Genomic DNA, 12,667 nt, shown 5'->3' with positions numbered 1-12,667 from the left:
CATGGTGTGTATATTTGTTTGTGATGATTGATTGCTGTCGTTCCTTGGAACTATTGACTCGTGCATGGATTGACCTTCAGGCCCCTGTGTACAAATTTCAGGAATAAGCTGCGTGTTGCTGCCGTTAACAGCACGACTGTGACGGCTGGCAAGGTCTTGGGTCTTTTGCTTTTTCTTTTTAATGTTTTCATCCCTGTACCATGTCAGGTTCTTATTTCCTCCAAGTCTGTGCTTTAAAAAATTGCAGGTAATGCATGGTCTTTTGAAGACGAATAAGAAAATATGAGTAAACAAAATAGTACCACCCAGATAGAAGCATAATATTTTGACTTATGGTTTTTCCAGATTTGTAGAATCTGTATCTTCTATGCTTAGGTGTTAACATTGCTTTGGAACATGCTTTTCCCCTATTGAGTATTTTAACATGAACATCTTCTCATTGCCAAAGAAGTATTGTCATGTTTAATGACCGTATATATAATATTTTGTTGTTTTTTTTTCCCTGTCGTCTGATTGTTGGACCTTTACATTTACATCTAGTTGTTTTCTTCTTTCTTTCTTTCTTTCTTTCTTTCTTTCTTTCTTTCTTTCTTTCTTTCTTTCTTTCTTATCTAAACAGTGATCTTTTTATATACATAATTTGGGTACTTAACCATTTATTTCTTTAAAATGACTCTCTAGCAGTGGAATTGCTGGGGGGGATGTATACTATACCTTTATGCTTTCTGATTGATGTTTCTAAATTGCCCGTTAGAAAAGTTCTATTCATTTTTGCTTCTACAAGTGTGTTAGATTGCCCTTTTCACTATACCTTTGTCAGCCCTGGGTATTATTCTTCTTAATCTTTGTTAATGTAAAAAGCAAAAAAATGGTTATTTAATTTAAATTCATATTTCTTTGATGACTAGTGACCTTGAACAGCATTTCTAAATGTGTACAGGCCGGTGCCTTTTTTCCTTTTTGTCAACTGCTGTGTCCTTTTTTCTGTTGCCAGATTGGCGTATCTGTGACTCTTTTTAGTTATTAATGTCCTACATGCTGCACATATTTTTCTGAGTTTCAGGGCTTATATTTTACATTGTTTACAGGAGTCAGTCTCTCCCCACCCCCCCTTAAGCCAGTGGCCTGCTATTAATAAGAGCAGATACTTCCTTTTAAAAGATTGAGTGGAGCTGTGGCCCCTTGTGGCATTTTTGCCTGGGACCCCCTTCTCCTGGACGGTAGCAGTGTGCACGGCCCCCACTGGCATCTTGAAGTGAGTCAGGCCCTGACAGTCAGAGATGGGGCGCAGACCTGCTTTCTGGGACCCCACAGGGCATGTGTTGTGGGGGGAATTCTTTGAATGACCACCGGACAGGAGCAGCCAGGCCGAGGTGGTGCCCAGCTGGTGGCCCCCTCGGGTGGAAGAGGCCTGAGTTGTGTCTCCTTCCCCCATCCCTGTCTCTCTGCACAGCCCGGCTGCTGTGGAGTTTGGGAGCCCGGAGTGGCTGTGGGTAGGCGGTGAGCTGGGGAGGGACGGTGGGTGCGGGAGGTGAGCGGGTGGATGGCTACATAGACACCCCTGCGTCTGTACCGTCATCTTCCTAAATGCTGGTCACTGATGGCACCTTGTTTTTCTGTTTGAAAGAGCTTTGTTCCGGGGGCGCCTGGGTGGCACAGCGGTTAAGCGTCTGCCTTCGGCTCAGGGCGTGATCCCAGCGTTATGGGATCGAGCCCCACATTAGGCTCCTCCGGGTCTCTCTCTCTCTGTCGAATAAATAAATAAAATCTTAAAAAAAAAAAAAAAAAAAAAGAAAGAGCTTTGTTCCGGAGGCAACACCGGCTACTCAGCAACTGTGGGTGGGCTGGAAAAGGCGGACTTGGTGGAGGTTGCTCAGCAGCTGCATGGGAACTACTGATGAGACGAGGTTGTGGTGGTGAAGTGCGGGACCCACGGAGGGCATTTCCTCCTGTGGTATCACCGAGGTTTGGACCGGACTAGGACACATAACATGACATGGTTTGGGGGGTTTAAAGCCTTTTTTTTCTTTTTGAACATTGAACTTGCTTCATACTTGAGTTTGTCTTATATTCGTTCCAGTACGGTAAATCAGGCAATAAATGTTCTTTTCCACTTTATCAAGGCATTTACCGCTACCATCACTCCTTCAGGGCCAGCTCAGAGTTTTCCCCAGCTCCTTCATTTGGACAGTTGTCCTGAAATCAGTGCAGCTTAATTCAGCAGCTTCTCTTTAGTGCTCGCTGTGTGCCCGAGACTGCAGATACGGAAGGATGGACATGTTGCAGAGAGGAGAGGGATAAACTCGCCATGGGGGTGTTGGTCAGGGAAGGCTTGTGGGAAGAAGTAATCTCTCAGCTGGGGTTTGAAGGGTGGCTAGGAGTCCTGTGGACTGTCAAGGGGGTAAAGGGCATAGCCTGTGCTGAGGTGGGATTGGCTTGAAATGGTGTAATTTAGGAAATTATTGTCAGTTTTATGTTGGTGGGGTGGCAAGTGGGGGGGGGGTCGAGGGAGACAGAGACCGGGTCATGGAAGGTCATGCATGTCTGCTCTGAAGTCTTGTGGCAGGAGAGAGTGACTGTCTCCAGTCACACCTGAGTCAGGACTCCTGCCCTGCACTTCTTAGTTCTGTAATGCCAGACAAGAAGCTTTATCTCCTCAGTGGGATGACTAGATGGCCTAACGTGACCTACGGCGCGTAGTGAGTGCTCAGCAGAACGCTCTGGTTTCTTCCTCCTCGACTGCTGTCTCCTCCCTACCATTAGATAAGCTTTTTGAGGGCAGGCCTCACACCCCTTGTTCCTAGAGCCCGTCTTTATTTGTGGAAAGCATATGCCTTCTGCCATCCGTTTCCTTCACCTGACATGCCTGCTGTCTGAGCAGAGGCCCTTGTACACTGGCTCCTGGCTCTGCTGTTCATTTATTCCTTAATGGGAAACCGGGGAGTTCTGATGAATTATCTAAGGTGACTTTGTTTTTGGAATAGAGAATCAGGGTAAATGTTCCTTCAGAAGATTTTTTGCCTTGGTTTTGGGTTCGAGAGTGCTAGGTTGGTTTAAGTCAATGCTGAAATCAGGGAATGTCTCGGGGCACTATTGTGGCTTAGAAATGGGAGATAATATCGGAATGTTTTGTAGGTCCCCTCTGCTATGCTAGCGTGGCATGAGTCAGCTGGCGTACTGTATACAGTTTTAAATGGCACGGAAACAAAGTCTAGGAAACCTGTGTGAACTGATTAAAGAATACTGGTCTCGTCGAGTTTACCTTCCTTTTTTCTCTCTAACGGCCAGCTCCTTGTTCCTTCCCCCAGTTGCGTTGCCCTGAAATTATGTGAGGATTTGTGTCTTGTTCTTTTGCCACTTTGGGCAATTGCAGTCATATTTGAAATTCTGACTTCAGTGTTGTAAATAGACACACGTTCAGGGTTTCCTGGAAACCTGTTGACAAGTCCGTGCTGCGCCATCTCCTAGCACTTCCACGTATGTCTGAGAAGGGGGCGCCAGAGTCCTCCTTTCCTAAAAAGCTAGGCGCGGGAGCTAATTTGCAAGTGATTTAAAAATTGTTTTTAATGTTGAATGTCCCTTTCTTTTCAAGTTTATTTGGAGTCTGCTTATCTTTGATCTCAGGATCAGGCAGTTTAGCAAGCTTCTGCTTTCCAGAATCAGGCAGTTCAGCAAGCTTCTGCTTTTCAGAAAACTTCTCAACACCGTGCACGTGCTGTATAGGTTGGAGTGTGTGTACTGGGGGCTAGTGGGAAAGGGGAGGCAGAAATACAGTAATAAAGACCCTGGTGTCCTTCTCTGTTTACCTGGCTTGCACCTTCCAGCTCTTAAAAAAAAAAATCAGTCTCTGATAGTGTGAGAAACATCCCTGCAGAGACCCTTTTTGTCCCAAGAGTTTAGATTTAGTACATAATTTCCACTTACAGAAATTTTGTCTGTAGCATTGTTTCTAAGCAGGAAAAAAAATTTTTTTTTGATAAAGGAGGAATTATTGGGAGGAGAATATTTTTCATTCCTTAAAATATTTGATGAAGCTAAGCAGAAGCAAATATATGTGCCCAGGAAAAATAAGAGTAAAATTAACTTACTTACGGTGAACTGCCAAAGAAAGGATGGCCCCAGAGAAAAGAACAGGGCTGCTAATTTTTAAGGAAAAATGGTAAAGCTTTATGGTAAGCTTGGTTTTCTCTTTTAAAAAAATTCATTACAGTTTTCCACAAAGTTGTTAGCTCTTAGGTTACCCTCCCTCCCGTCTTTTTTAATGTTTATTTCAGGCCTCTGGTACATTTACCCTTGGCTCTTCGGAGGGAGATCCTTGGGCCAGATTGGATAAGGCAAGCCTGCTGTTGGGCTCTCTGCAGGAGCATTTTGTGTCTAGAAGTATTTTTTTCTGAGCTTGCCTTATTTGCAGTGTTCTTGCTGCTTCATGACAGGTGTCCTTTGTTTTCCACACAAAACCGGCTTGTTTTTTTACTAAGTCCGAGACTACTACTCACCTGTGCCTTAGAACAGAAACTTGGGTTACTTTTTCCTCTTGATCCCTGAATCTCAGAGTAAATGTGTGACTCACAAAATGTTGGTGGACTTTGACTCTATTTTCAGATTTTCAAGGACACATGTGTTAACGAAAATTCAAAGGTTTGGCTTTGGCGAATTTGCTCTTATGTGCTGGTTTTATTTGGGTTCACACTGGTTTTATTATAGCTGTTTAATTTCTATCTTTTTTCCAAAGGGTTTTTAATATCTCTAGATTCCCCCCCCTTTTTTAAAGGAGAAAAAATGGTAAGAGGGGAAAATGGGGTTGCCTTTTGCCCCCAAGCCTAAATGAATAGTCATTGCTTGTAATACCGGCCTACACTTGGCGCTTCCCACTGCTTTAGATGGGACGTATCCGGCGCTGTGAGGGTAATGACCCTCAACCACAGCAATATTCCGTAACAGGAGTATCTGTCATATTCATCGGGATTACCATGTTCATTGATTTGTGTCTGTAAATCTGCTGTTTCTACCCTTTAAATTTGATCTATAATTGGGCCTCCTTAAATGGTTCAGATAAGGTAGTCTGTATTTTCTCAATGCAGCGTGGCTGTCAGCTTCTCCTTTTTCATTATACATTCAGCAGACTTGATAAAATCAGCAGGACACCTCGTTTGAAACTGTTTAATCGCTGCCTTTTTCCTTTGCTAAAACCATTGAGGTGGTCAAGCGATGTACACAAATCATTTTAAATAGAAAATATGGTTTTCTCTGTGACCCAGCTAAATAGATAGTGTTATGCAAAACAAGTTAAAAAGTAATAAATGCCAAAAAAATCTTCTAATTGGAGTAAAAAATTGTGGGCATCTCTATCCTCTCTCCAAAAGTAGAGTATCCTGAAATATTGCCAGGACCCTGTAAAGACAAGATGATGGTTTTCTAAAGATTCTCTGGTTTCTGAACAAAGCAAGTTTAAATTTTCAAATAGTGCTGAGCTGCCTTTTACATCCATTCAAAGGGAGCCCACACTTATTTGTAACGCCTTTCTATCCTACTTTTGTAGGGAGAAATCTGCTGTCTGTTAATATCTGTGCAGCATAACCTTTCAGCCATTTGCTATTGTGATAATAAATTTTTGTTTCTTTGTCTGTCATTTTGTCTACTCAGCTGTTACTCTTCAGAGTACGAACTAAAAATAATAGCTCCAAATAAATGCCACATAATAAAGTGTTTTACAGTTGAAGCTGGAGTAACCTGGTGGCTGCAGCTCGCGGCCCTATTACCGTCGCCGGTGCTGTAGTTTCTTCCCCGTGTGTCAAGGTGACTCTCCCAGGGCCGGCTCATTAAAACAATCTATTCTTTCTAACTGCCTTGGTATTTAGCGCTATACCCAGCAGCCTGCCAAGGCACAGTTGTGGAGCACAGGACTCACGGCATAGCATGTATGAAATTATGTGGCATTCACTTTTTGAAAAAAATACGAATTCTCCATAACCTCATTTTCCTGCTTCGGCATTTTATTGTGAATAATTTACAATTACCCTTGTCAGTAGTGAAAGTAGGGCCAGTTGCAGGTTTCCCCGAGACAGTGGTAAGTGTGACTTCAGGCTTTTGGGGAGCTTTGTGGACCTGGTTTATATGGCCCCACAGGATTGATATTTACACTGCGCTCGAGTGGGACGCTGGGCGTGTTTTGCCATTTTTGCTGCCCTGAAGTTAACTTGAGAGGGAGAAGCTGGGAGTTGGTAAATACACTAAAAATGCATCTTTTTCTTTCAGGTTCTGGCTCCTTGGCAGCAATGGCCGTGTTTGAAGATAAGTTTAGGCCAGATATGGAGGTATGTAAGTCCCTGCAGTTTTATTCTCTGCCACATGTTTTTCCAGCGGTATGTCGGACATTCACAAAGTGATTGCCGATTCTTCCAAAGCTTGTACAGCACTCTTGTTAGTTGGAATGCTCTTTGGCACAGGTAACCGCGTTTGCTGAGAAGACCGGTTGGTTGGGAAAGCTTCATTTTGGAGTGGGCCCTGCTGTGCCCTCCCCCAGGCTTGGGGAGCCAGCACTGTTCAGCTTTTTGCTCTGGCCCGTGGGCTGTCTGGGAATCTTCTTGGCCATAGATGCTGCTGCAACGTGGAATGTTTTCTTGTGCACTCAGCTTTCTGTGTCACGGCATCTCAAAATGACGAGTTTTTTTTTCTTCTTCTTCTTACTGAGAGTAGAGAAACTACGAATGTCTTTGCATGTCACACAGACCTGGTCTGAAAATGGGGGCAGCTTAAAAAGCCCCTGTAGATTGTTCTGCATCTGAAAGGAGATGGGGACAAGATCGTATGTGTAGTGGACTGTTTTCAGAGGGTGACGGGTCGAGCGTCTCAAATATATTTTTAAGAGATCCTTTATTATATTTTCTTTGGTGGTAGGGGAGGGTGGTACCTTCTGAATGGCATTCCACCTGTCTGCTTTAGTGATCGATGTGCACCCCCCCCCCAATTAAGCAACCTCCCCACCCGCCAGATCTCTAAGAACAAACCCACAGGTCTTCCATTGTCACTTTGGAAGGAGTGCTTAGTATGCTCGGGTACTTCATTTTACCACATTATTCCTCTCCTGTGCTTTATCCCTGCCGCTCAGCCAGTTTGTGGGCACAGAGGGCCTGAAGTCAGCCTTCATTATCTGCTCTTGGTTTTTTGATAGTTGTTAATTTTGTGATGGTGCGTAGCAACTTGTTTTCAACAATTAGTAGGCTTTTATGAGTGGTTTACCCTATTCTGTAATATGTAGGCATCTGCTGTTTCTGCCTTTGCAGTATTGTTTTGTTTAGATACCAGAGGATGTCTCTGGGAATTAGTTTTTGACAATGCTTTATGCCTAATCATCTTTGGGGGAGATTGCATATTTAAACATTTTTGTTCTTCCACCAGCTCATTGTCTTCGGAGCACCAGCTGCCGTTGGAACTCCGAAGCTCTCTCTGCCCTTTAGGTTTGGGCCAAGTGCCCTGAGAGCCAGAGGATATAGGGTTGTGGATGCTGCCCAACCAGGACAGGGGTCTCCTGCCAGAAACCTCCCTGCCCTTGGTACATGAGGTTAGCACACATAAGTGACTCGGTCACGATGGCTAGATTGCTCTTTCCTTGGACATCTGCCAGAATTAAAACCTATGACTGAAGATAGGAGTTAGCTAGGTGTTTGTAGTAAAAATAATAGTGTCTTGCTCCAATTAAGAATAGTAAACAGGTCCAAGTATCAACTATAAGTGAGATTAGGAGTCTGTTCTCATTTCTCAGTGTGAAAATTTACTCCCATATCAGCATTATTTTCTGTTTGGGGTTCTTAAGTATAGAGAAAAAAAAAGATGTACTAGGTTACTTAAAAAGGAAAAGAAAAAAAGGTCTCCCAGTTTTCAGACTAAAGGGGAGAAGTTCCTGAGGCTTCACGAATCCATTAGAACTAACAAAGGTATGGGGAGAAAGACTCTTGACGATTTTTGTTTAGAAAATCGCCTCAGTAATGTCAAGCCCTCCTTTAAACCACATTAATCTTTTCAAATTTTCTTGAAAGCTTTGTCTATTTCCAATTGATTGGAACCTCCATATGTTAGAGAAAAATGAGAATTGCAGAAAAAGTTGAAAGCATGAGGTATATTAAAAGTGACTTAACACTCTGCTAAAGTAATTTTACATTATTCAGAGTTTGGATTTGAAGTGATTCAAAGGCCATGAATTTAATATTGATGTGATCTGAGGAAGTGAAGGGAAATGTGATCATCCCTTCAATAAAATTTGTGGTATCATCTGTCTGAAGAATGTGTTCCTTAGATCGATTTTATATGCAGCTCAGACCACTTGATGTCCTGTATCAGCTGTGAGACCTTGAAATAGCCTGGCCAAATTCCCATATCAGATTGATTAATTAATTTTACAATGTCACGTGACTGGTTTTGGTCACGGAAGTTGTTGAAACTTGGCGCAGACTGACAGTGAACAAAATCACTTTATTATAAAGAAGGGAGTACTTCTTCGGTGAAGTGACTTTAAATGTAAATAGAAGGCGAATAATAGTATAACAACTGTTGGGAGATAATACTTAAAAAATCTAAAGGGTCGTTAATAGATTCCAAAAGAATTTATTGTAAAGACCACGGAGCTAACCACTGTCCACCTTGTTTTTTTGGGCGGGGGGAGATGAAATGAAGTGCTTTCCGTGGGAGACTGAGACTGGCCAGCAAAGTTGAGACGATGAGTTTGAATGACTTCTTTGTTGTGAAGGAGAATTCGGCTCTGCGTTTGCATCGAACTTGTGGAGACATTTTGGTTTCAGATTTCCCAACTTTATTTTCTTTCTTTCCAGGAAGGCTTTCTGTCTTTCTGTGACGAGAGGCCCTCCATGACTTTTCTTTCTGGCCTCTTTCGAGACTGCAAGGTTGGATGGCTGAATCTGCTTATTCCTTCCAGTATGAGAAATTCTGGACATGTCTCACACAGAAACCCAGGAGGGCATTGCTGCCTCTCACATCTTGTGTGCATCGCCAGGACAGTAGCTCCTGCACACTGCATAGAGGATTGCATGAGGAAGGGGCGGTTTTAGGCTATCATAATTATGTATTCTTTGCCAAACAGTAATTTTTAGGCCAGACTCATTAAACAAACTCTTGGCTTTATTGTTAAAACAAATCAATTAGAGGTAGCTCATAGTACCCCCCCCCCCACAAACCTGTGCCTTGGAAGTGCCGGTCCTAGACTGCAGTGTTTATGGAATGAAAGTCCCCGTCTCCTTAAAAACCTTTACTGTGTTTTCATTATCTTTAGCTTCATAGTCCAGTATGGTAGCCAGCAACCACGTGTAGCTATTAAGCATTTGAAATGTGTCTAGTCTGACTTGAGAGTGCTGTAAGTAGAAAACGCACACCACATTTTAAAGACTTAGTACAAAAAAATTTAAAAATATATTTCATTGGGGCACCTGGGTAGCACAGTCGGTTAAATGTCCAACTCTTGATTTCGGCTCGGGTCATGATCTCAGGATTGTGAGATCGAGCCTTGCATTGGGCTCTGTGCTCAGCGGGATGTCTGCTTGGGATTCTCTCTCCCTCTCCCTCTGCCCCTCCCCTGCATGGGCACACAGTCACCCTCTCTCTAAAATAAATAAGTCTTTAGGAAATATGTGTATATTTTCATTAATATATTTATATTATATATATTTTTATTATAAATATATTTATATTAATATATTTCATTAATATATGTATATATTTTCATTAATAATGTATTCATTATATATTGAAACAATACTGCTTTACATGTATTGGGTTAAATAACAAATTATTAAAATTTAATTTCACCTAATGTTTATTTATTTATTTAGCATTCTACTTATTCACTTGTGAGAGAGCATGCATGAGGACAAGTAGGAGGAGGGGCAGAGGGAGAGGAGAGAGAGAATCTCTTGCAGACTCCGCACTGAGTACAGGGCCTGACATGGGCTTGATCTCACGACCGGAGCTGAAACCAAGAGTCAGACGCTTAACTGAGCCACCCAGGCACCCCTATTTTTACTTTTTCAAATGTAGCTACTAGAAAATTTAAAACTACGTATGTGGTTCACATATTTCTGTTGGACAGGGCTAGGATAGCATTGTTTCTTGAACTTGTCATTTGCACATCACATTTAAGGTTTCTGCTGTATCCAGGTGACGCCTGGACTGTTACTTTTCTTGAGAAATTTTTAAAAAATTAATTCACTGTTTTATAAGTTGAGATATCATTTACGTGTAATGAAATGCACAAACTTAACTGTACAGTTAGATAGGTCTTGGCATTTGTAATTCTTTTGTCAGTTCCTTCTCTCTTCTTCCCTACAACCACTTCAGTTCACCTTTTTAAGTTAAATTTAGTTTTTAAATATAGTTTATATCTATGAAATCCCGGGTTTGATGCGTTGGTTATCTTTTTCCCTGAGACACCTGAAAGTGAGCGCATGCTATTAGTATAAATAAGAAATGTATTCATGTGTCACCCATCTTGTGCAAGCCCAGGGGTATGAGCATTAAACTTTGGGAAACCTAGGGCTACATCCCGCCCCCCACAGCCCTTCTTGCCAGCTTGCTGTTGTTTGGATACAGGGTGTACTTGCTTGTCACGGACTCCTCACTGCTGGTGTCGGCTGGCAGTGCCCTCCGTTGCTTCTTCATTTATCTGTGTCCTTGTCCTCCATTGTACACATGTGTCCCATTGTTTTATGGCTGTTTTGGGGGGCATCTCCCTCACTTGCCCTTGTTAGCGGGAGACCCTTGAGGGCGGAGGCCATGAAATCATCTCTGTTCCTCAGCTCATGTTCAGTATGTGTTTGTTGAGACGAGACAGGATAACCCTGCACTAAAGCAAAATCTGAGTCATCAAAAACCACCTGGGAAGTGGAGGGGACTTTCTCTTCTTCCGGTCTGGAAAGTGCTGGACGTTTTTCTGAGACAACAGAGGAAGGTAACTACTACACTTCTCGAGTAATATACAGCATTGGGGCAGAGTCAACAGAGCCGACACCCCATTAAGGACACAGGCAACACAAAGATGGAGCAAAGGGCAAGTGCTCGTTGGGAAATTATAGGCCAAAAAGCAAAAGAGTGAAACGCAGCTGGGATTCGTGAATGGCTAAGACCAGCCTCTGCTGTTTCAGGTTATCCGAGCCAATGACTTGCCTCAGGTCAAAGCCCTGGTTCAGAGTTGCAGAGAAACTGCCAGCTAACCATGTGAGTTTGACACCTTACAGTCTTTACAAATCCTCACCCGGTTGCGACCCTGACAGTGCCTTCAGTGGTCTTGGAATTTTCATTTTGTCGTTTCTCTCCTTACTGTTAGCCTGGAAGTCCTCCGAGGGCCGGGACTGTGCTGCTCCCTTCCTCCTTCCTTACCCCTCGCGTGCTAACTCTGCGCAGGAGACATTCAGCCAGTGTTTGTTGAGCGAGTGGATGAAAAGGTGTCAAAAGCAACTTTACTTACTCGTTCAAGATTAACCCTCCTTTGGTGCAATTTGATAGCTTTACCCTTACTGTTGATAATACTCAGGTGTGATAGAAATGAAGGCATAAAAATTTGTATTCTGATAAATCTCCCGCTTTATTTTTATCAGCAAAGGTACTAATTTGTTATGTATTAGCAGAAGAGTGGATTTGGAGATGTGTGAGTTGACCTAATGACAAGGGGTCAGTTATATTAGAGGGTTTTTTCTGGTGATGCTGGATTGCAGGGAGCCATTCCCCCAGATTTTGTTTTCCCCCTGTTGTTAAAGCTGGTATAAGAATTAAGCCCCTGGGGGCTCCTGGGTGGCACAGCGGTTAAGCGTCTGCCTTCGGCTCAGGGTGTGATCCCGGCGTTATGGGATCGAGCCCCACATCAGGCTTCTCTGCTAGGAGCCTGCTTCTTCCTCTCCCACTCCCCCTGCTTCTGTTCCCTGTCTTGCTGGCTGTCTCTCTCTATGTCAAATAAATAAATAAAATCTTAAAAAGAAAAAAGCCCCTGATCTTGGTTATTACCCACAGGCTAGCTAGACAGAAAACTAGTGATAACCACACTGTGGCCTTCTGAGTTCATTTTCCAGTTAAGTATAAGGAATTTGACCAAAATACCTGGAAACATGGTGGTAGCTTTGTTGAGGGTATCTCGAAAATTGCTAAAATGACTCACATAAAAACAGATTTGATTTTAGGGCAGGGAGGGAGTTAAGGGACGCCATCAGAGGACTTCAGTTAGTCTTCCTTCCATCCCGTTTCTTTGTAAGAAGGAATGTTTTCATTTGGCCCAGTGAGAAATTTAAACTCTTGAAGATTATAATTCATTAAAACGGGTAGAAGATTAATATTTAGTCTGTCAAGATCAATACTGTCCCCTCTTTGCACTAATTGTCAGAATAGCGTGCGAGGGCCGCTGAAGGGTAGTGGTGTGCGGCAGGACCCTCACATCACAGGGAGACGATTCAAAGGCAAACTGTCCTGCACCCTCTGGTATCGACTTGCAAATTAGCATCTGGAATCTAATTAAACAAGCTTAATGAAAGTAGCAGCTGAATGCTGCTGGAAAAGACAATCAGCTTTTTTCCCCCTCTCTGATACATACTCTGTACTATTGAAGTTGGTCACCAAACACATCGTGTGAGCACAGTTAAAAAAAATTAGCATTTATTTGAAGAATAGAAACTGT

At 42.8% G+C, this 12,667-nt stretch overlaps 1 protein-coding gene across 1 annotated transcript in view; it reads left to right on the top strand.

The window, feature by feature from the left end:
* PSMB7 (proteasome 20S subunit beta 7) overlaps nucleotides 1-12,667 on the top strand; it is a 58,305-nt gene that overhangs the window by 23,125 nt on the left and 22,513 nt on the right. Inside the window, exon 6 of the mRNA XM_008698782.2 lies at nucleotides 6,256-6,314. Coding sequence (XP_008697004.1) covers nucleotides 6,256-6,314 — 59 coding nt within the window. The remainder of the gene's footprint in view (nucleotides 1-6,255; nucleotides 6,315-12,667) is intronic.

Source organism: Ursus maritimus, unplaced genomic scaffold (assembly GCF_017311325.1).
Source record: "Ursus maritimus isolate PB19 unplaced genomic scaffold, ASM1731132v1 scaffold_17, whole genome shotgun sequence".
In the NCBI taxonomy this organism is placed as follows: Eukaryota; Metazoa; Chordata; class Mammalia; order Carnivora; family Ursidae; genus Ursus; species Ursus maritimus.
The sequence above is the reverse complement of the archived record's forward strand: the minus strand, read 5'-3'. Positions and strand labels throughout refer to the sequence as shown.